The sequence below is a fragment of the Hemicordylus capensis genome, chromosome 1 (assembly GCF_027244095.1).
Source record: "Hemicordylus capensis ecotype Gifberg chromosome 1, rHemCap1.1.pri, whole genome shotgun sequence".
Lineage (NCBI taxonomy): Eukaryota > Metazoa > Chordata > Lepidosauria > Squamata > Cordylidae > Hemicordylus > Hemicordylus capensis.
Genome location: NC_069657.1, coordinates 298,439,206 through 298,463,929, shown reverse-complemented (window position 1 = coordinate 298,463,929; position 24,724 = coordinate 298,439,206). Strand labels below are relative to the sequence as shown.

The 24,724-nt window shown below is 44.6% G+C and overlaps 1 protein-coding gene across 24 annotated transcripts in view; it reads left to right on the top strand.

The window, feature by feature from the left end:
* The first annotated feature begins 5,384 nt into the window (after positions 1-5,384).
* KHDRBS2 (KH RNA binding domain containing, signal transduction associated 2) overlaps positions 5,385-24,724 on the top strand; it is a 655,851-nt gene continuing 636,511 nt past the window's right edge. For all 24 annotated transcript variants that reach the window (XR_008313984.1, XR_008313986.1, XR_008313983.1 and 21 more), the window contains exon 1: positions 5,385-5,759. Coding sequence is in view for 1 of the 24 variants with exons in the window: in XM_053286503.1 (XP_053142478.1) it covers positions 5,669-5,759 (91 nt within the window). In the remaining 23 variants the exon portion in view is untranslated. The remainder of the gene's footprint in view (positions 5,760-24,724) is intronic.

The following is a 24,724-nucleotide window of genomic DNA, read 5'->3' as shown; positions in this document are numbered from 1 at the left end:
ACGCAGCAGTGCCTGCGTTGTGCTAAACACGTGGAGTGTTGTGTGGTATATCAGCCAGTGAATTTTAGTCGTAAAAACTAGGAAGGAAAACATACTCTCATATCCCATGAGTGCCAGTGTGCTCTAGTGGCTAGAAGGGTGCTTTTGATCCAGAGACCAGGCTTTAATTTTCAGCTCAGGCACTGGATGGTCTTGAGGCAAACAACTTCCTCCCCAGTCTTCCATCAGTCAAATGGGAGCATTATAACCTCTCTCACTAGCAGGGCATTGTGAAAAAAGGGAAATAATCATAAAGCTTTACACTAAACAATTCTATAGAAACAATAACGGTTACTTATTGCAGGAATGCTGAAAATGAAAATAAGAATCATTAGACCAATGGAAAATACTATCAGCATTTTTAGAAATAAAAACATAGCATTAAGATGTCCTTACAGGAGAAACCACACACACACATATGCACACACACATTCTAATTAAAAGCAAATGAGTGTATTTACTTCTGCTGTAGACACTTTAATTGCATAACAGCTTTAATTCTGTAATTTGGGGATGTAGATGTTTTCTACAGCTACTGTTCTAAATGAAGTTGATTCAGCAGTTTCTGCGTCAATAGATAGTCCCTTCCTGTTTTTCCAGCTATACATCCTCTGTGGTCTGACCAGTTACATTTAAACATCAGAGAAATATGGCTCAAGTTATACTGGTGTTTTTAAAAGATGATAATTGGATTCAGTTATTAAACTGGTGTTATTAAAACACCAGTATAACTTGTGCCAAATGTTCTCAGTTTTTTGCATGGAACTGGTCAGATTACAGAAGATTGACTTCTGGAGACTGGACACCACATCATTTGACCAGTTTATATGATTCCTTCTTACAATTGTTACTAACATCTGGATCATCAGGAAATGCCTTCTGTGATGCCCTGATAATGTATGTATGTTCTTCATCTAATTGAAACAATAGAACATAAGTCAAACCTCTGAGCCAGCCAACCCAAGCATCCTATTTTTTATTCATGTCTAAAGAACCTAAAATGAGCCATGCTCAATTTCTCACATTCACAGGACAGTTGTTGCCTCACCAGTCTTTTGGAGTTCTTTGAGAGTGTCAACAGCTGTGTGGATAAAGGTGATCCGGTTGACATAGTATACCTGGACTTCCAAAAAGCTTTCGACAAACTTCCCCATCAACGATTCTTGAGAAAACCTAGCAGTCATGGGAACAAATACATTTGTAGTTGGGCAACAGGTTGAAGAACAGGAAACAGACGGTAGGTATACATGGAGAGTTTTCACCATGGAGGGAAGTAAGTAGTGTGGTCCCACAGAGAACTGTACTTTAGGAACTGATCATTAGGAAGGGGATTGAAAATAAAACTGCTAATATTATAATGCCCTTATACAAAATTATGGTGAGGCCACACTTGGAGTACTGTGTACAGTTCTGGTCACCATACCTAAAGAATGACATTGTAGAACTGGAAAAGGTGCAGAAGAGGGCAACCAAGATGATCAGGGGCCTGTAGCATCTTCCTTATGAGGCAAGCATCTTCCTTATGAGACAATACTCTGTGCTGAGAAAAGAAAACCATAAAACCAAACTTTCCTTGATTCCTTCCTCCTTTTCTGGTGTATCATCTTCAAGAGAGGCACACTATAAGGGCTCTCTCTGTCTCCCAGTTCCTTTGAATACATTTTGAAACTCCCTCCTTTTGTGTTCTCCCCTTCCTCCTCCTTCCCCTCAGCCAGTGGGGAAAAGTTGCCCATGACAACACTTGATTTGTTTGATAATAAGCCAACCAAGAAGCAAGGAGATCACAAGCCAATTGGAAATCAATGCCAGAAAACCAATCAGCAAAGAAAAAGTAGTCCTCAAAAATGGTGCTGAAAACATCATCAGCTTGAAACAGGACCTTTATTTAGCGGCTATTTTGTTTTGAGCTTGAAGCATTTATTATGGCCATCTCTAGTCAAAATCTTTCAACGTCAAAACGTTCTGCATATCCCTAGTATCCATTCATTTTAGTAGGGAGAGTGTGATATGTGTGAGAGTGTGAGTGAGAGAGGGAACACTGCAGGACTGAAAGAGCAAACAGTTGGGCTCTTACAGACAGGGAGGTTCATAGTGTGATGTGTAGAAAAAAAACTAAAAACTGTTTTCATTGCAGTTTACTACAGGTTGTCCACAATCACAGCATCTCTTCCCAATTTCTTTCCTTCTTCAATCCACACATGGGCTAGGGATGTGCGAACCAGCTCAACCTTGACATTGAACTGGTTCAACATTGAACTGGTCTGGTTCGAGGGCTCACCCTTGAGCCAAACTGGACCTGGTTCGGTTTGGTTTGCCTCGCGGTTGAACCAAACTACCTGGGCCAGTTTGGGGGTGCCAGGAGTGTTAATTGGGAGGGTGGTAAAGGTGGACTTGCTTGCTGAGCGCTTCCATAACCTCACGGGGTGCTGCTGTGGCTGCAGGATGTCTCCAGAAGTTCCCCCTCCCCCGCCAGCCTCATCCTGGCCTGTTTAGGGCCTCTCTGAGCATGCAGCAGCCATTTTGGAGGCTGCTGCATATGTGCATGGGCCATTTACATGTCTGGGGTCAATCAAACCAAACCGGCTTTGCTGTGGGCTTCACCCATGAGTTCTCTTACTTCTCATTCTTCCATGGAGAGGATTGATGGGCTAAGAGGAAATAGCATATCTACCCACTCACCTGCAAGTACCGACTGGGAAGAGGCTAACATAGGGAGCATGTGTGCCCCAGGGTCAACCAATCCATTAACGCTTAGGGCACAAAGCTGACAAGGGGAGCAACTGGCACCCTCCACTGCCACCAGTCCCTAACTGGGTGCCCTCCTGGCCACAGTGAGCAAGAGGGTGGGCGACAGGGAGAGCGCCTGCCTTCCTTACCACTACCCACCATTTTGTGTTGGTGGCAGTGAGGAGGGTGGGTGGGTGGGTGATGGGGGACACCCACCCACTCACTCACCATCCTCTCCACTGCTGCCAAAGCAATGGGTGGAGGCAGTGCTGGTGATGAGGAGGTTGCCTGAGCAGCTGGGTGATCCCCATCACCCGCCTGCCACCCTCACTGCCACTGCAAAGAGGTGGGTAGTGGTGAAGGGGGCAGGCCCATGGTCCCCATTCCCCCCCCTTATTCACTATGGCCAGGAGGGCACCTGGGTGGGTGGAGGAGGGTTCTGGGGAGGGCTTCACCTGGGGAGCCCCTGAACCTTGGACTGGCCCTGGGTGGCCACTTTCTTTTCTCTTTGTTTGAGAGAGAAAAATGTCCATCCAGCCCCTTACCACTGCATCAGCCAGCTCATAAGTGGCAGTGGGGTGGCCGGCAGGGGAGCAGCAGCAATGGTGGCAACAGTGGCAATGGCAGCAGGGCTCTGCAAGCAGCAGTGGATAGGAGGAATGACAGCAATGGTGGCAAATCTCCTCAAGCAGCAACAGGCATGGGAAGCATTAATGGCAGCAAGGCACCACAAGTGGCAGTGGGGCAGTGGGCAGGAGGAGTGGCAGTAACTACAGCAACAATGGCAGGGTTCCACAAGCAGTGGCGGACAGCAGGAGTGGCAGCAAGGGCAGCAATGCTGATGAAGTGCAAAAATGGGGGGGAGGCAATGTTCAGTTATATGCCCCCCTCTGACCTTGCTTGCCACTGTTACTCTTGGAATCTCTTGGAGCTCAAGAGTTAATGCACAGGAGGCATTGCTGCTGGAGTTTGTTCCCCTCATCCAGTCTCCCCAAAGCATGGCTACACCCCTGCAGATACAGAAGATCTTGCAATATTGTTTGCACTGAGGAGCCCAATTCTTCTGCAATGATTGACAAAATGCTATGAGATCTCTTTAAAGGTTTTCACAGCTGTTTCCTTGCCGTTCTTTTGTGGATTGAGGGCCAATCACCATTAAAGGATGCAAGGGGTCTGTACATCATCTGAACAAAGATCAACTGTTACCACAGTCAATTTGCCCTATCCATCCCCAGCACAGTATCCCTCCAGTGGCTGTTGCTGGTGTCTATCTTATGTTTCTTTTTTAGATGTTGAGCCCTTTAGGAACAAGAACCCATTTTATTTGTCTCTATGTTCATTTTATTTGTCTCTATGTTATTTGTTCTATGTTCTAAGTTCTCCCTTTGGGAACTTTTGTTGAAAAGTAGTATACAAATATTTGTCGTATTCATATTCATATATTTGCTATCAACCATCATGTGTAAATCGGATCATTAGGTATGCCCTTATTATCCTGGTGTCATTTAGCAGTGCCACACATCACCAGATTACTGGTGCTTTGATGATTCTGTGCCTGCAACTAAGGACAGTTATGGGCTGCATCTGGGACTGAAGGTGGAGGCCTGCCTGGGTCAGAAGGTGATGTCTGGGTTGGAGGTGGAATCCAGCTGCCCTGTTTTAGTAACCCTTCTTTTGTTCAGGCTGGAGGGAGATTGTAGCCTGCCCCATATTATCAAGTTGAATTATCCAGTAGAGTGGGAAGAAATGTTCATCCTCTTTGTGGCTTCTTGCACACTCTGGCCAGAAAGGGACTTGCAGGATTCAGTTAAGACACATTTCCTTCCATCTGTTTGGTGAGGGCAATGTGTTCTCTCTCCGCTTCATGGTCTTCAGCCTTAAAACCAGTTTGAATAGAGTCAAATTGCTGCTAGGTGCATACCAAAGATATCCAGACAAGTACTAAAGAAGGAGAGGGAAACAACCGTGGATGGATTTAAAACAGCTATGAATATCTCGAGTCACTCTTTGAAAGGTAACTGTCATTACGACCAGCTCGCACCCTATACTAGTCATAATGGAAGATTGTGTGAAGAAGAGAAAGTGGTTTGCGTCTGCCAAATGTCAATAGCAACAATCAAGGACACATCACCCCAGAAGAGGTGAGAACTTTCCCGTATTGATTTGGTTAGCACAGTAAACGGGCAGGAAATACCTATATGCAGTGACTTAATGAACTACTGCCTCTGAGAACTGAATTGCAAGCGAAATAGCTCCCCCCCCCGCCACCCCGCCCGGTTTCGACTCTGGTTCCGAGCCTGCAGCTATTCCAGACATTCGCTCTAGGTTGCGTCGTCCTTCGCACTGCTTCAGCACGTTGGACAGCGAGAGAGCGGAGCGTCTTCCCCTTCCCCTGCCTGCCTGCCCCTCATTCCCACAGACACCGCGCCACTCTTGCCTAGTCTCTAACCTGCCTTTCAGCGGGCGAGACGGAGTCAGAGCCAATCCTACTACAGAGCTGCCCCATACATCTCCGCCTTCCGGCGTACAATCACCAATGTGAAGGAAAGGGAGGTGGGAGAAAGACTTCTTCTTCCCACCTCCCTAGTTAAGGTTTTCTGGTATGAGACTGTAGCTCAGTGGCAGGGGGGAGAGGCACACACAGACGGGTGAATAAACACACGCGCTTCTAAAGGGAGGGGAAAGAAGGGAGGTGGCCAAGGGAAGAGCTGTCCAGGGTGCTGAAACAGAGACAGAGGTGTGCTACAACTCACGCCACTAGGTGCATGGGGAACTGAGACATCCCAAGTACTGAGACAAGGGGAGGGCAAGAGACGAGTCTAACCCAACGAAGCTTCAGCGACTGTCCTTCTCCAGCATCACCTTGGGCAGGCAGCCGGTCCAAAGTGCAGCCGAACGTACTATGGAAGAGGAGAAATATTTACCCGAGCTGATGGCAGAGAAAGATAGCTTGGATCCCTCCTTTGTTCATGCAATGCGCCTTTTGGCTGAAGGTAAGACTTCTCTCGCTCTCCTACCTTGGGGTCTCTGCTCGTGCTTCTCTTGTTCCCTTTGCTGTGCTCTTAGCAAAGAACCGGCTGCCGCTACTGCTATGTACAAGTGAACTGTATAATCGTGTATGCTGTCTTGCACTAAGCTGAGACGCGTTAAGGGCACAGAAACATGCAGATACACATCCCTGGTTGGGAGAGAGCGAGCGAACAAAGCTCTCTTTGATATGATCTCAGATCTACATACAGGCAGAGGTTTGCCGAGACAGACTAGACTGATAGGGAGGACTAATCGCATTAAAGAGATTGCAGGGCACGAGCAAGTCTGAAAGTGCAGGAGGAAAGAGATTGAGTTGTGCCTTTTTGTTTTTGATCAGCACACTGCCTTGCCCCTGATACAGTCATATGAGAGTGTGCATATCAGAAATCTTAGCAACGGGGACTGTATTTTGGCCGCATTTCTTCAAGTGCAAGGTTAAGCCAGCAATGCTGACAGGTCTCTGTAGAAATACTAAACAATAGACAGGACAGTTTGCGTTCATGGCAAGACTCTGGAGTAGCCTCTGTCTCCTCTAACATCAGCCCAGCTTGCAATTAAATAAGCAACAATTTGATATGTTGTACAACTGAATACAGTTGTTATGATAAGAAAATGCACATTTGGGTGTGGGGGGACCAAAAGAATGAAGATCTTGTCCAGTGCAATTTTGCAGTAGATTATCAAAGCTAGTTTACAAATAACTCCTGCTAGCCAGGATCCTGAACATTTCTTTTGAAAAGCATAATCTTGCAAACCTCTTCCACTTCTACAAGAACTCTCAGGATTGTAGCCAGACTAATTGCTGCATTTCCATGGAAATGGTTTTTTTGCATAAGAAGGTTTTGTTGCTTTTCATGCGTCTTCTTGTTCACAATAGTACATTATCTCTTTATTAAGTGAACTATTAAAGTGGGGCTTGTATGGCAGGTCGAGCTTCTGTGGCTCCTGATTTTATTTACACAAAGACAGATGCTATTGCCTCATTAAAGCCATTACATCTTGTTTTTTATTTCCACACTCAGCTGTATATGGCAACAGCAAAATCCATTACAGTGCCTATAATTCAGCAGTGCTTTAATTTCAGTTCACTGCTGGTTCAGATTTGCTAACTTTGTCAATTGCATTGTTAAGCTCAACAATCTGCATCTTTCCACACTATGGAATAATAATTTATTCATCATAGCAATAAGCCATTTTGGTTGGCTTTCTGTGCATATGTTGGGATTGCTGAACTATTTGACTGAGAAATGCCTAAAGAGAAGTTTGCAAGTTGTGCCTTTGTATAACTGTTTAGTTACAGATTACAGCCTGTATGACGAAAGATACAGAACCACTATGATAAGAAAAATCTTCCTCAGGTTTTCTGTTGCACTTTAGTTTTATATTATTATTGTTTCCTTGGCATCTTATAAGATCATATGACATTTGTAGCAATTCAGGTTCAAGTCATGATCTTCCACAAAAGTTAGATGTGAACTTAAAATACTCTGTAATAAGATCACTCAAATATAAATTGCTACATAGACGTCTAGGAAAATACATATTTGAACAAGCAAATACTGTCTCAGTGTTCCATGTTTTTTGTTTATTGTTTTTTTTTAATTCTTAACACAATTTAGCTAGTATGAAACCCATTTCCTTAGCTGAGGAATCTTCAGGTCTTCTTGAGTGAAAGATGTATTAATTTACAGAAACACAGTTTGCAAAGGAGTACTCCTCCTGATATTGAGGAGACAAAGAAGAGGTAATGAGTTTAATATACTTATAATAGTTGTCTTGCTGACACACATGGTAAGTTTCTCTACTACACAAATTAGCACCCATGGGAAAAATCTAAATTCTTTTTTCCCCAGAGGGGTATACATTGAGTGTGTAATTTGAACTTTTCCCAGCAGGGGGAAGTATCTACTGATACAGAGCAAATATCAGAAAAGGGTGGGGGGCAGAATCAAGTGTGTGGGAAATGAAAGTGTGCAAACTATTTAAAAAGAAAATGAAAGACAAGCCCATGAAAAATGTTCACATCTGGCTTTGCAGTAGGCAAAAATATACTCTGGATGACTCACAGGTTTTAGAAAAACTAATACTGTGTTGTGTGTGAGAGAGAGAGATCCCCCCCCCAGTGTAGTTGTAGGTGAGCATATGTGAATATTAAGGAGAGACTAAGGTGAGCTGTCTATGAAAGCTGGAGAGAATGCTAATGTGGGATTCACACCAGCTACCTGGCATTATCCTTCAAAACACCATCTGTCAAGGTTTCTGGAATCGCATTTTAGTTTTCTACCGAAAAACCCACACCAGACTCGAAATAAAAACTTTCATTGAAGTGAGTGTACCTACCTAGGGCAGGGCAAAATACATGCAATGTGATGTTAAGCAACATTGCTGCAGACTCCCCAGTGGAACACAGATTTTAAACATGATAGCACGACTTACCTGAATACCTTACAAACAGAAGAATGCATGGCAATAATACTGGAGATTTGCCTCTAAAATGATTTCTAAATGGCAGCATTGTTGGAACCATCATCCTGGTGTTGTCAATTTGCTCTTAATAGTTGATGAGCTTATAAAGAGTTATCCTTTTTCACTGTAACTTAGCAAGCCTTCTTATTGGTAATGTATTTCAATTAAATGCACAAGTAAGGTGCTTTTTTGTTTAGAATTCAGGCTTTAGCATTCCTTTCAGCTTGAGAGAAGTGATTTTTTGTCACTTGCTAATGCTTGGGGCTCAAAGTTAGGCAAGCATGTTAGGGACTCCTTAGGGAAACATGCAGGAAGTAAATTCAGTAAACAGGTTTTAGATTTAGAATACCTGACCCAATCAAAGATCATCTGCATTTTCCTAGGGTTCCCAAAGTGGCGAACATCTACTTCATGTCTTGCCTTGTATGTGTAATTTATTTTTAAATGGCAAATATCCGTCTTTAAAATCTGAATAGCTCTTTCAGTAAGGAAGAGTGCACATACAAATAAACTTCAGTTATTTTTCATTTGAGTTCATGGTTATTCAAGATGCAACAGAAATATTCAGCACTGGGGTTTTTCTAACTTTGGCTGGAATATTTTAACCTTTCATGATGCCATCCTTTTTCTTGCATCATACAAAGAAGAGAGGCTGCAATCCTGTGCACACTTACCCTAGATGCCACTGAACTCAGTTCAGGATTCGGCTTGAAGTCTGCAACCCTGTTGGGATTCAGGATTTGGCTAGAAGTCTGCAACCTTGAAGTCTGCTCCCAAACTTTTTTGGGAGCAAGCTCTGTTTATCTCAGTGGGCTTACTTCTGAGTAAACATGCACATGACTGAACAATGATATTGTCAACAGAAAGTAGATGGAAGGAGCAGATGTTGATCATATAGCATGGAAGTCAGATACACTGTTACATATTCAGGGGGCAATCCAATATGCAAAATAATTGGCAATAACCCTCCATTAAACTCAGCAGAGTTTACATCTGAATAAACATGCATTGCACTATGTAAGTCTAATTGATTTCAGAGGGGCATACTTGTACCTAACATTTTCTAGATTTTGCCCATTATATGGACACACCCAATGCCTGGTGCTCTAAATGCCAATAAAATAATTAAAAAAAAAAAACATATTCCCTAGAGTTTTTTCTTTCAAATCTGTAGGAATGTCACCCTTACATCTTTAATATACAGTTACAGATGAGTAGAAGTAGGGGAAAATATTCAGAGCCTGTAAAATCTTGGTTCCTAACAAGAGCTTCTCCAAACTAATTGAGTTGTGCTATGCAGCCACCTGTTATAACTGGCAGAATTATTATTGGCCCTTCTACATTCATTGTTAAAGAATTAACTGTACAGTATTTTGCAGTTAACCTTTTTAGCAGGCAGGTAGGGGATCACAGTACATCATTCAACCAAGTAGCTTCCAACAGATATAAGACTACTGAAGTACCCAGCAATAAGGATTCTTAAATAGCTTCCTTTATGTGCCACATTTTATTATTATAGTAGCACTTAGGGCTACTGGTCCAGATTCCAAGTCCTCATATGCTGGGCACTATTAGAAGCAGCATGAAGTAGTTTTGGAATGAGCATGAATGAGCAAGAAGGGAGGGACATGTCCAAAAACATGAACGGAAAGTTAGCCTAATCAAGCCACACACAACAGTGCATGATACTCTGGAATCTGCAGTCCAACTCTTTATAGCTTGTGGACAGGTTCCCCCCCCCTGTTTTAATTGTGTTTTACATCAGCACAATTGAGTGATTAGAAAACACAGCTGAAATGCAAAGTTATGCAAATTGCAGGGGGGGTTAATTAAGTCTCTCCATGGCCACTATTAGATTCTAAATTACTACTTTGGAAGAAAGAGATGTTAAAAGTCATGCAGAATTTCTGAATAATACGTATCCACTCAATGAGCTGCATCACCCTCCAAGAGCATTATAGTCACAATGACCAGTAGACAAGGATGATGGGAGTTGTAGTGCCACAACAGCTGGAGGGCCAAAGTTGGAAATAGTAGGAAACAGTGTTCCCTATAACAGGGATTCCTAGATGTTGTTGACTATAACTCCCAGAATCTCCAGCTGCAATGGCATTTGATTGGGGATTATAGGAGTTGTAGTCAACAACATCTGAGAATCCCTGTTAGAGAGAACACTGGTAGAAAGTTGTCACATGTAGTAGGAGGTTCCAATTAGATCTTACTTTAAGAATGTGTTGCTAGTGATGACAACATTTCATTGCCGGAATGAGGGACACAAGTCGGGGGTGGTCTGGGGGGGGCAAGGGAGGGGGTAGGGCTGGGAGGTGTAGGCATTGGTAATCAAGTGCCTGAGTATCAGTGACATATTCCAATCCCCCACATCAGTGCTTATTGTGGGTGATCGGAATTTGAGAGATGAGTTAAATCTTCCTGTGCTGTATGAGGTTACACTCCCCCAGAAGGAACAGGTACACAGCTTGGGAGTGCTCTTGGTTCCAGGCCTTCCCCTGGTATCTCAGGTGGAGGCTGTGGCCAGGAGTGCTTTCTATCAGTTTCGGATGATTTGACAGCTGTGTCCATTCCTTGAAGAGAACAATTTCAAAACAGTGGTACATCAGCTGGTAACCTCCAGGCTTGACTACTGCAATGCTCTCTACATGGGGCTGCCTTTGCACGTAGTTCGGAAACTTCAGTTAGTTCAAAATGTGGCAGCCAGACTGGTCTCTGGGGTAACTCAGAGACACCATAGTATGCCTGTTTTAAAACAGTTGCACTGGCTGCTGATATGTTTCCAGGGAAAATACACAGTGCTGGTTATTACCTTTAAAGCCCTGAATGGCTTGGGTCCAGGCTACCTTAAAGAGTGCTTTCTTTGGTATGACCTCTTGCATAATGGGCTCCTTTTTCTGCTCCCCCACCCCACCCCGCCAGGAAAGTGGAGAGGAGGCAAGGCCAGATGCAGCAGGTGGTATCCTGCTCTTTGGAGGTGGGATGGGCAGGAGAGGAAAACAGCCAGTTGCCGAGGGGAAAGAGCCCTCTCTGTCCTTCTGAGCCCAAATGCCTAAGAGAGAGACGGGAAGAAGACGGTTACCTGCTGCTGGAGCATCCATCCATGGAGCAGCTGAAGGAGCAGCTGAACAAATGGCCAATTAGATTAGGAAGAGTCCTATTCCCTGCTGCTGCTGCCTGGCTGGCCAGAAACTGCTCCATCCTCCTGGGGCTCCTGCAAGGGACTGCACACCTGGAAGGAGGGAAGGAGGCAGAGCAGGAGGTGGAGGCAGCACTTCTGGCTCCTCCTCCAACGGATTCCTGAGTCACTGGATGGCACGCACACAGCATACCTGGACTGGAAGAGATAAGGTTGGCTAGCAGACAGAGGCAGAAGCAGGATGTTGTGGCGGCATCCTGCTACTGCTGCTGGCTAGCCATGCACACGTACCACTGGGGGAAGGTCAGGAGGAGACTGGAGAGGGAACAAGAGGTGGCGGCAGTGCTGCTACTGCTGCTGGCCGTGTGCGTGCACTGCTGGGAGAAGGAGAAGGGAGACAGAGGCGGTGCTGCTGCTGGCCATGCCTGCCACCAAAGTGCGGGGGAAATATGATCCTGAATGGGACAAGCATTTCCTCCTTAAAATGTGGGGTATCCTGCATAGATTTGGACAGTCAGCAACCTTAGGGGAATTGGCCCTAATTAAGGGGGTCCCAAGTACTTTATTCAGGGAGAAAATTTCTCCCAGGCCCTGCCCATTTATACTCCCCCTGACATTTATATAATTCAAAACAAATTGGATGCAAACCATATCAAAAATAAATAAATAGATTTACTGGTCACATTTGATGAAAAGAAAGCATAAAGGGCAATAGAACCTATAGGGTAACCAGAATAAATGTGTAATAATATAGAAATTTACAGCAAGATTATAAGCATTCCATAGTTTATAAACACAAATGGTTATATAATTACTCTCATCTCTTTTAAGGGTGTGCACTTTAAGATCATTTAAAGATTAATCTTTAATATTTAAGATTAGAAGGGACCACTTAGGAACATAGGAACCTGCCTTCTACCCAGCAAACAACTGGTCCATCTGTTGGACTATCTCAGTATTGTCTACTACACAGACTGGCAGCGGCTGCCCCAAAGTTAAAGGCAGGAGTGTCTCTGAGCCCTATCTGGAGATGCCAGGGAGGGAACTTAGAACCATCTGCATACAAACATAAGAACATAAGATCAGCCCTGCTGAATCAGGCCCAAGGCCCACCTAGTCCAGCATCCTGTTTCACACAGTGGCCCACCAGGTACACAGGCAGGAGCTGTGAGCATGCCCTCTCTCCTGCTGTTACTCCCCTGCAACTGGTATTCAGAGGCATCCTGACGATATTCTTCCCAGAGTGGTTCCATCCCTTGAGGGCAATATTTTACAGTGTTCACATGTAAAGGGATTCACAAGTAAAAGGGGTTATTAAGGATGGTGTGGAGATTACCAATAAGTTAAACCAGTTCTTTGCATCTATCTTCATGACGGTGGAGCATACAGAGTGTTTACCTGTGCCTGAACTGAGCTTTTCAGGGACAGAGGCTAAAGAACTGAGTCAGATAGAGGTGATGAGATACTACATTTTAAACTGTCTGAAAAAATTAAAAATTAACAAATCGCCAGGGCCAGGTGGCATCCACCCAAAAGTCCTTAAATAACTCCAATGTGAATTTGCCGACCTTCTTGCAAAAACATGTAACTTATCCCTACAATCAGGCTCTGTAACAGAGGACTGGAAAGTAGCTAATGTAACACAGATTTCAAAAAAGGATCCAGGAGGGATCTGGGAAATTACAGGCCAGTTAGCTTGACGTTTGTGTGGGGCAAATTGGTGGAAAGCATTTTCAAAGATAGAATTGTTAACTATATAAGGAACAGGCCCTGCTGAAGGAGAACCAGCATAGCTTCTGCAAAGATAAATCTTGCCTCACCAATACTTTGGATTTCTTTGCGAGTCTCAACAGGTGTGTGGATAAAGGTGATCCAGTTGACATAGTATGATTGGACTTTCAAAAAGCTTTCGACAGATTTCCTTATCAAATACTCTCAGAAAACCTAGCAGTCAAGGGATAAGTGGGCAGGTTTTTGGATGGATTGGTAACTGGTTGAAGCACAGGAAACAGAAGGTAGGAATAAATGGACAGTTCTCTAAATGGAGAGGAGTAAGAAGTGGGGTCCTCCAGGGTTCGGTGCTGGGACCAGTGCTTTTTAATTTATTCATAAATGATCTAGAGTTTACGGTAAGTAGCAAGCGGTAAAATTTGCAGATGACACCAAACTCTTTAGGGTAGTAAAATCCAAAACAGATTGTGAGGAGCTTCAAAAGGGTCTGTCCAAACTGGGGTAGTGGGCGACAAAATGGCAGATGTGGTTCAATGTTAGCAATTGTAAAATGATGCATATTGGGGCAAAAAACTCCCAACTTCACACTGATAGGGTCCGAATTGTTGGTGACTGAACAGGAAAGAGATCTTGGGGTCGTGGTGAACAGCTATTTGAAAGTGTCAACTCAGTCCACCATAGCTGTGAAAAAAAGGAAATTCCATGCTGGGGATTATTAGGAAAGGGACTGAAAATAAAGGGCTTAGATAAACTCATGTAGGACAAGTATATCAATGGCTACTAGTCTGAGGGCAATAGGCCACCCCCCCCCAGCCTAAGAGGCAAGATGCCTCTAATATCAGTTAGAGGGGAGCAACAGCAGGCAAGAGGGCAGGCCCTCAGCTCTTGCCTGTGGGCTTTGCAGATGCATCTGGTGGGCCACTGTGTGAAACAGGATGCTGGACTAGATGGGCCTTGGGCCTAATCCAGCAGGGCTTTTCTTATGTTCTTATCATTTGCTATGACTGCTCAAATGTCCTCAATAATAGACAGGAAGAAAGGTTTGCTGCTTTTCTGTTATTTCTTCTGTCTTCTACTGGTCTTCCCCCTTCTCTTTCATTTCCTTCGTTCCTTCCCCTTTCCCTCTTCCTTTCCTTCTCTTTCCTTCTCTCTGTATCTCTCTTCCTCCTGAAAGCAATGGCTGGTCTCCTGCCAGCCTCTCTTCTCCCATCTTTCAACAGGCTCCTGCTCTCTGTCTGGAGCATTCTAAACATTTTTTTTTTTTTTTGGTTGCAGCCTTCCTTCTGCCCCCCGCCCCTCAAGCTAGATACACTAGCTGCAGCCAAGCACCCTAACTACACATGTGACTGTCGCTAGTATGTGCATTGTTTTTGAAATTCCACAGCATCAAAAGCAGTGTGTGATAAATATGGGGAGGGAAACCAATTTCCAATAAATCAAAATCCTACCTGACACCAGCTTATTTTGAGTTCACCAGCAGCCAGCAATCCCTTATAGTCACTTCCTATTCCCAACCAAATTCTCATTTGATAAGTGAAGAGGAGCTGGGAGTAGGGAGGGCTTGCTGGACTGGTTTGAAGAGAGGACTTGGCTTATCCTTGAGCTGAGATGATTCCGAGCATGCTCAAAAATTCATTTCTAGGCTCAAGGATAAGCCAAGAGCTGATTAGGCTGTGAGTCTGAGTGGAGGAAGAGCATGTCCATTTAGGTCCTTTCTCAGATGGGGGAAAAAAATCACTCTTCCCAAAGTTCTTTTTACAGCCACAGAGCATTCCTGGTATCTTTCTGTCCAAAGCAACATTTGCATAATACTCTGGCAAGATATTTAATAAACACTTCTTCAGGCTTCCTGAAGTCCTACACTACACAAAGGATATTCACACAAGCATACTCATGTAAAGATCTTTCCCGATGTGGAATAACTGTGCTCTAAAGGCCAGAAGGCTGTTCCATCCCCAGGCTTACCCCTCAAAGTCATCTTTGTTGCAATGTTGTTACGTATCTTAGATGACTGGAAAAACCATACTTGCATGTACAAAAATCTTACTTTTTTCTTATTGAATGTTTCATTAAGACATCAGGCTGGGGGAATACGTCTTTATTGCTTATTTTCTTATTAAATAAGTGGCATTCTAATATGTGAGCTCACAACTAAGTATAATTTTATTCTTCAGTACTTGAAATTTGCCTGCTATGTAAGATCTGCTTGGCTCATTAATAAATACTTCTGCTGGGAATCAAGGGCCTGTGATAAGGTCACTGCATGCAAATTATTTCCAACTGCAAGGTACACTGTTATGAAGAGTGTGCCTTTATTCTAGAAGGGAAAGGTTATTGCTTAATCCAGTGACCTACTGCCATTCAGACACTTGCTATTTATTTGTGGAGGGTAATAATTGCCTTCCTAATAATATTTTCAGCCTTCGTTGCAAGGAGAATTTATTAGCTGATGTCTATGCAGGCCTTGGTACAAAGATCAACTTATTAGAATGCAAGTTTCTTTTACAATAAATTAACTGTCAATAACATTAATCATGATAACTGGCTGAGTTTCTAAGTTATTTTGCTCTTTTCCATGTGTTTCAGACAGGGGAACCAGCTAGATCGGTGTGTGTGTGTGTGTGTGTGTGTGTGTGTGTGTGTGTGTGTAGCTGACTGAAGGACCAGATGTGCAGGTCTGGGATACTTGTCAATGGAGAGAGAGTTCACACATTCAAGAAAGAGCTGGCAAATGACAGAGGATCAAGTAATGAATAATATTGTTTTTGAGTACATTTAATCTCTGATGATAGTTTCAGGGGCGTACTGTACATTAGGCAAGGAGAGACAATTGTCTCCCACCCCAGCTGCCTCAAAGGGCCCCCCAAGCCTGGCCAGTCTCACACGGTGCCTGCCCACCATGATGACTGTAGCGGCCATGGGCCACACAATGGCCAGTGCTGCCTTTGCACCGCAGCCTGGATGGTGGGGGAGGAGGGCTTTCCCTTGCCTTCAAAAGGCAAAGCTGCACCTGCACCCCTCTCTCTTCCATCTGGGTGGGGGTGGGGTGAGTCAGCAGCCTCCTGCCATGTGTGGTGAACAGCAGAAGATGAATACAGCAGCTGCAGGCAAGCAGGGAGCTAGGCAGTGGCGCTCACTTGAATGATGGAGAGGAGGCGAGGAGTAGTGAGAATGGGAGAAGCAGCACCATAGAGTAGCAACAGCCTGCCCCCGACGACCGCTGGGATAGGGACTGCTGTTGGCCTTTACGTCCACCACTTTGGAGCTGCTCTCTTCCCCTCCTCCTATTGTTGCTGCGTGTTCCCTTCCCTTCTTTCTCTGTTTCTCTCGCCTTCCAATCTCTCTCTCTCTCTCTCTCTCTCTCTCTCTCTCTCTCTCTCTCTCTCTCTCTCCTAAATTGGGGGTTCCCGTATTTCTGCTTGGGCTCTCTGTCCCTCCCTCCTTTGCAACTGCTCCCTCAGGAAGCAGGAAAACCTCCAATTTAGAACACCCCTCCGTGTGTGTGTGTGTGTGTGTGTGTGTGTGTGTGTGTGTTTTCTAAATTATGTTTTTTCCCCCTCTGTGTTTCTGCTTGGGCTCTCTGTCCCTCCTTTGCAACTTTTCCCTTAGGGAGCAGTTGCAAAGGAGGGACAGAGCCCAAGCCTAAATGCAGAAAAAACCCCAATTTAGAACACCCCTCCCTGTGTGCGTGTTCAGTCTAAATCAGGAACAGTTGCAAAGGAGGGATAGAGAGCCCAAGCAGAAATGCAGGAAACCCCTCCCCAATGTAGAACAATGCTCCCTCTTGAACTGCAGGACTGTTGGCTACTTCAGCAGTTTGTCACATGAATGGTTCTTTATCTCCCCCCTCCCCCCACAGCTGCTGATCAGCGGTTTCCAACCATTTAAAATAGTCTTCTCTTCTCTGTATCTTGAAATACACAGATTAAGCAATACTAAAGTCTTAGCTGCAAGCTTTGGGTGTTTGTTAAGTATCTTGGGCATAAACATTTGCTTCATCCCTGACTTCAGTTTTGCACTCTCTTGTGTTAAAGGGGATGATGCTTTCTGCCAACAATTGCTTGCATCTTCTTCTTTACTTTCAGTTAGGTATTATCTGACAGACCTGCCTGTGGACCTCTCTTCTGTGTGCTGAATTGTCATGTCACTTAGGATGTGGTGTCAACAATGATTTCATTCTCCCAGGGACCCAGTGGTGTTCACATGATAAATATGAAAGCGCTGCTGTTCTCACCATTAAAAATAAGTGCAACATCTTCCAAAGCTACTTTTAAAAAATTATAGGAGATTGAAAGCAATTGAGTAATGTCAATGGATGCAGGGAAAACAACCTCTGGGCTGCAATCCTCTGCATGCTTACTTGAGGAGGGAGCTCCTCTGAGCCCGGGGGAATTTACTGTTGCAGAGGATCGGACTGCAAAACACTCTGCATTAAATTCTGGATGGTGGTGTGGGATATGATAGTCTATGGGTGGTGGTGATGTCATAGCTGGGATATGTGCAATTATTAAAGTTCTCATTGATACTGTTGTATTAGTTGGTTCTGCTGCTATTTATACCTTGTAACTGTAGTTGGGATAGTAGCTGGCAGAGATGTGGGGCCAGGAGAAGGAGAGGAAGGCAGCAAGGGGCCCATTTTAAAATCTCATCTCTGGGCCCACTACAACCTTGGAATGCCCCTAGACAGTTTGTTCATGTATTCAAGTCCCCAGAGCCCTGCCGCTGCCCTGTGCCCACCACTGCCCCAATGAGCCAATATTTGCCATCTTGGCTGAGGGGTTGGGGGGGTGAGCTGAGTGGAGCAGGCCTCCTTCCGTGGTGGTGGTGATGGCGGCAGTTGCAGTGGCTGGGGGTGCAGTGTGAATATGGAGTGTCACAAGCCTGTGACATCATGGGCATGTGATGCTCCATATTCACACTTCGTAGGCATGCCTTTCGCAGAGGTCCACCTGCTGCTGTGGCCGCTGCCACCATGGGGAAGGAGGCCTGCTCCGCTTGGCTCACTCCCACCCCCCAACAGTGAATATGGCAAATATGGGCACAGCAGGGCAGTGGCAGGTGCGGGACAATGGCAGAGCTCTAAGGAGGCCCCCCAGATCATTTGGAGGGCCCCCCCGAGACAGGAGGCCACAGACCTGATCCCCAAGGTCTGTGGCTAAATGTGCCTCTGATTGTGGCTGTGGATTATGAGAGTTGTAGTTCAACAACATCTGGGGACCTACTGCTGGGAAACCCTGATACAGATTTCTTTTTTTCACATTGTGACCACATAGAAGTTTAAGTGGCAGGGCTGTTCGCAAGACTAAAGTAAATTGGTGCAGTCACTGAATGCAGAGCTGTGTGTATATCTTGTTGCTCCACAGAACTTTGATTCAGGGTGACTGGCTGAAGCTCTGCAATAATTAGATGCATGTATTTCCACTAGATTTATGTGGAATATACTGATCTGTGAATGTCAAGGGACTGCAACAGTTATGAATACATGGCTTTTCATCTCTTGCAATGGTCTCCAAACTAACCGTAAAGACTAGAGAAATTCATGGTTCCCATTGTTATTCTGAAGTGCCTCATCCTTTCCTTATCATTCTTAACTAAAGGATATCTCAGTTTTAGCTTTGTCTAGAAACCACTGATACAGAATGTTATGCCTCTCCAACCCCAGCTATTTGAGTGGTGAGGAGAAGTCCAGGGGTGCGGCATTGCTTGGGTTCCAATTTCCCTTGGAGAAAAGATCACTGGAGGCTTTGGGTGTCTCGGTAACATTTGGTTTTATTTAGAAATTTACCAGTTGAGCACTAAATGGGAGCTGGGAATAGCATAGCACTCTTACACATGTCAGCAACAGGTTATGTCAGTTCTTGGAAAGGGAACACTGCAGTCCAAGGTGCTGCACTCTCCTGCCCAGCCTTTCCGTTCCCTGGGCTCTTCCCAAATCCCTTCTGTCTCTCTGTATCTCACACCTAGCTTGCAAGTGCATCTTTCATTCATGCACATCTGGCTGTGAGGAAAAGAAGGGGGATGCTATCACCTTACACTCTTGCCTCAGCCCCTCCCATCTAATGCACATGACAATTTGCCCAACTCTTAGGCCTTCCCTAGTTGATCTCACAGCCATTAAGAAACCATTTAAGACACATCAAGCTGGCCTCCAAACAGTGGTGTAGTAATGTGGGAGTGGGCCCTTGGACAGGTGAAGATGGGCCTTCGGCCTTCCTCTCCTCCCCGTGCATGTCTTGAATATGTAGCACCCAAGAATTGTGATCCAACTGTTACTCCCCAAGTAAATCTTGCCAGTGCTGGTGGCAAGAAAATGTCTCAGAAGTCTATCTTCATTGATGCCTCCTGTCCTGGAGCCCTGAGACCAGGGCTCCATGGCGTACCTCCATGGCATACCCCACCCCTTCCTCCTCTTTCCTGGTGATTGGATGGCTTGGGCTCGGGCTCAGACCACCCTCCCCTCAGCCTGACTGACAGGGAGATTCTGGCTGATGCTCAGCAACAGGTTTTCCCTGGCTGCAGCACTTGTCAGTCAGGCTGGGGAAGGGGTGGAGTGAGCATGTAGCCAGGCAGTCAGGAGGAGGAAGGACACTGTCTGTCCCTCCCCCATAGAGGACTTAATGGCTTGAAGTCAAACAGAGTCCTGGAATAGGGAGGGAGTGACAGGTGAGTGAGCCAGGGAGGTGGAAGGGTGAGTTGTAGGCCAGCCTGTGGCCCTTGGGTCCCTCTACAGCCCAAGAACATTTGTCCCTTTGTACTCTATTGAAACTATGCCCTGGCCTCTCTGAACTACTAGCCGGTGATTCTTCCTAACAAAAGAATTGGCCAGCTCCCTAATACTGCAAACCTCTTACAATATGTAGCAAGTCAAGTAAGTGTTATGCTGGTATCAGTTTGCATTTGCTTTCGCTTGTTTAAACAACCCTGCTGCAACTGTGGAGATTAAGGAAGAAATGGGGGTGAAATGCAAAAAGAGCATATAAAAAGCTCTCACACAGAATATAAAAAGAACAGTCAGCTTTCCCCTATAAAGAAGCACAAGGAGAGACAAAGATGGAAGGAACAAAAAACATTTCGGTGTGTTTGTGTGTATGGGAAAGAGAGGGAGAGTATATCTGCTTCCTTTTTCGGTGTCCCTGAAATTCTTTCATCCCTGGAACTGACATGATACATGTTGTCAGAGCGGCTAGTGGGCCACATAGGGGCATGGGAGGGGGTGAAACTTCCAGGGTGAAGAATGTGCTTCAGTCCCTCAGGAGTGGAAGTGATGCTACAGTGCACTCTGTGGCAAGCTGCATAAATCATAGGGTTTTGCAGCATGGGAGGGCCTGACAGATAGAAATGCACTGAACTGTACAGTACATGGAAGGACTTCGTTGTATCTGCCATAATTATTTCAGCCAAGAATATTTTCTTCAATATTCTCCAGAAACTTTCAGGCATTGTACTGCCAATCACAGGGATCTTCTGAATAAATACCAAATAGCCTGACGTTTTGAAGGGGATATTGCTGCCCAGTCCAGAAACTTGCTTTAAGTAGGTGCTGTAAAAATTAGGAGTTCCCTTACTGATTTATTATCCACTTAAGAATTTGGGCTACCTTCTTGTTCCTAAGGTTTTGTTTACCTTGCCAAACTAATGATATAGGAGCCAGTCTGTAAAGCCCATACCCTCAGGCTGACGTCCTAAAAAACAAAATGAAAAATGTCTGTCAAAAATGACATGCTAACTCTCTTTTAAAATGTCCATAAACAATTCAATACTTTAAAAAGGATCATATTGATTAATACCCAACTCAATCCCAAAGGCTCAAGGTGAATAACCTTTACAAGAGAACCTCGTTAATCACAGGTCCAGCACCTGTGGTTTTGCATCTCTGCAGTTGGGTAATGATATATGTAGGGAGGAAGCGGGGAGGGTTAAACTTGCATAACTGTGGGTCTGAGGTGTCCAGAAATGACCTCCAAGATCATTTCTGGCCACCATTTTGTGTCTGGGAGCCATTTTATGGCTCATTTATTTTTTAAAACAGGGGGCATTATTTTCAGCTAATTTCCATTGCCATTTATGCTTGTGGGTTACTCTGGAGCATAGTAGGGCACTTTATTTAGCCCATTAACTGTTTCTGGGAGTGATTTGAGACAGTCCGGGAACCTAACCCAACAATTCCCATAGCCCTAATGCTCCGTTATCCACGGATTCACTATCTGCATTCCACCACCACCACCCGGAACGGAACCCTCATGAATAACGGGGTTTGAACAGAACCCTCGCGAATAATGGGGTTCTCCTCTATACATAAGGAGAAGGATACCTGTTCCCAAAGGACAACCTGAAGTGTTTCAGAAAACAATTCACAATAGTTGCAAGATTATATATTTACTTGGAACTCCAGTTGCATTCTGTAAGCATAGGTATGTTAGCTGCTGTCATTGAAAAATCTCCCTCCCCCAGTCCTAGGCATAGCTCAAGACAAGGGTGTACTCGAACAGAAGGTTGTAATTGGCCCTGGGACAAAAAGTGAAGATGTGTCCCTGTCTCCCCACCTCCTCCTCCTCCTCCTCCTCCTCCTCCTCCTCCTCCTCCTTCTTCTTCTTCTTCTTCTTCTTCTTCTTCTTCTTCTTCTTCTTCTTCTTCTTCTTCTTCTTCTTCTTAGAAATGAAAAGGGGAGAGCAAAGAGCAAGCTATGACCCAACCAGCAGCCCACCCCCCTGACAGGGGTCCAGGGACATTTGTCCCCACCCCACCTCTATGTTCAATCACAGCAACATCCCTGGCTCAACACTCCATCACATCTATTCCTTCTCTTGCTCTGTTCTAGAGCACTGGCAGAGGCGTATCTAGGGAAAATAGCGCCTAGGGCAAGCACTGAAATTGCGCCCCCTGTCCAAACATCTGACACACATCTTTCAGACAGCTTTACCATAATATCAACTCAAAAATACAAGTCAAGCTCGTTAATCTTTTAATATTTCAAAAACCATTTAGCAGTGGATGTAGCCAGACCAAAAAATGCTGGGAAACTACAAATTTCAGTATGCTGGGGCTCATGAAATACCCAAATACTATCTGGAGGTGTACTTGGAAAACTAAACAGAAGTGCCTGTCTAATTCTCTACTATGCATTGTAGCATAGCTATTACATACGTTTAAAAATAAATGGAGAATTTGACTTTTCCCAGATACTCTGAAAATAATTAAAGGTATGCAGAGTAAACTGTGTCACTACTTGGAATATATTCTAGTATTTCAGAAAGACAGTTAAAATGAGAGAAAGAGAGCAAGAAACTCCCAGTGGGCCTTAATACTAAGGATTTCACACTGATTCAAAGACAAACTCACCATTAATAGCCATATTATTAAGACACCACATTTAACTCACTTATCATAAGAAGCAAAGTAAAAGCAAATGAATATAATCCTAGCTCATAAGCTTCAGCTCAATATTCACAAGCCCTGATTCTCTGTACTTAGTGCCAAACTAAATATGCGTACAGTGACATATTATATTTTAAAAAAATTACCTGTAGCCCCTTCAGGGGGGCTTCCTAAAGGCCATGTGTAGGGGGTCTGCAAAGGTTTCCCCTCCCCCCACGGGCCTCTAGGGCCTCTCAGGGACCATTTGAGAATGTGCGGTGGCCGTTTTTCAAAATAATTTTTTTTAAATGGCCGCTGAAAACAAAATGGTCACCGTGCGTGCTCAAATGGCCTCTGCAAGGCCTGGCATGGCCTAGGGCCTCACAGAGGCCATTTGAGCATGCATGGTGGCCATTTTGTTTTCAGTAGCCATTTTAATTTTTTTTTTATTTTTAAGAATGGCGCCCCCCCCTTCAAGTGGCGCTCGGGGCACGTGCCCTGCCTGCCCCGCCCTAGATACGCCCCTGAGCACTGGTTCCTGTTATGAGCAGATCCAGCATTAAAAATGTTCTGCTTCAAACATTTCTATAAAACTAAGTTGTGTGAGACTAGGCGTGTACCAAACATCAGCTTTCCATATGGTGAGAAAGTGCCTTAACATTGTGAAACTCCCCCAAGTATGAGCAAGTATAGGTAGACAGGTAGTGTGTGTGTGTGTGTGTGTGTGTGTGTGCACGTGCAAAAAAACCAAACCCTGACAAAACAGATTTACACTTTAAAAGCTTTAATAAGTTAGACCAGTGATTCTCAAACTTGGGTCCTCAGGTGTTATTGGAATTCAACTCCCATAATCCCCAAAGGCCACTGAGGCTGGGGATTATGGGAGTTGAAGTCCAATAACACCTGAGGACCCAAGTTTGAGAATCCCTGCGTTAGACGTTTTGTCTCCCACCTTAATCAGTAATCCTGGGTTTCTGGAATTCAAATGAGACATGGGGAGCTTTGGTAATAATTCTAAGAATGTTGAGAATAGAAGGTGACATCTGTCATATACGAGGGATAACAGTGCAAAAAAGGACTGAAAAATAACTTAAAGTGTAGGGCCATAGGTTATTAGAGTGCCTAGTGGGTGTATCCAGAAGTTCTCTCTTGGCTGTAGTAGTGTCTCAGGATTGGATAGACTTGTTTTGGGATCGTTCTCTTTTTCCTTCCCTCCTTCCTAGCAATCGTGTGTGTGTGTGTGTGTGTGTGTGTGTGTGTAGATGCGTGGATCCAAATGGCACAATTAAACCAGTTAAATTGTTACTTTTTGAGATCCCTAGTTGCTATTCTGTAAAGGTGGCTAGATCCTAGCAATGTGTTCCTCACATAGTGAAGAGGGCATTATCAGACATCACAACAGCATCTCCCTGTTCCATTAATAACACAACACCCATCATGTCAAGGTTGTATTTGATTAGAAAAAAGTCACTTCTTACCCTTGTGAATCATAATTTTCAATGGTCAGCTGATGGAAAAAAATGAAGGATTCCTTTGCAAATGCTTAGTAAATGTCAGCATTATACCATCTATGGTGAGTTTGTAAGACGTTGGATTTCTCTGAAATCTTTATGGAAGCCACATAGACAATGTTTGTGTACCATAAGTCACAATGTGCTCAAATAGCATTTTGGCCTTTGTGTGATACATCCACGTGTCCAATTACAATGCCAGTAGCAATGCATGCACTATATGCTGTCTACAATCAATAAATTTGCAGGGACAGATCCCCTACCATGATTCTGCATGTGCATGCACGCACACCTATTTATCTGCATGCGATCTCTGATATACTGGCTGGAGATCCCAAAGAAATGAATGGTGCAAGCCCAGGTGACAAAAAAGTACCATTGCACATACAATCACACCACAGAGTGTATTCATTACTTTTGTGGTTGCTGTCTGTGGCAACTTTGTATCTTACAATGCCACTTCCCACCTCTGCGCCAAGCGATGTGGCGGGGTGCAGGGTTGTGCACCCGGCCTGAGAAGCAGGCACGGCAGCCACCATCTTGGCCCCCTCCACGTGGCCAGGGTCTGGCCAATCAGGAGAGGGGGCGAGGGAAGAGCTAGCCTGGCAGCTTCCATCTTCATCCATCTCTCAGAGTATAAAGATTTTGTGTATAAAGATTTTGAATTAGGAGGTTAAAATTAAACAAATAAATAGCTTTATTGAATTTTTTTTTAAAA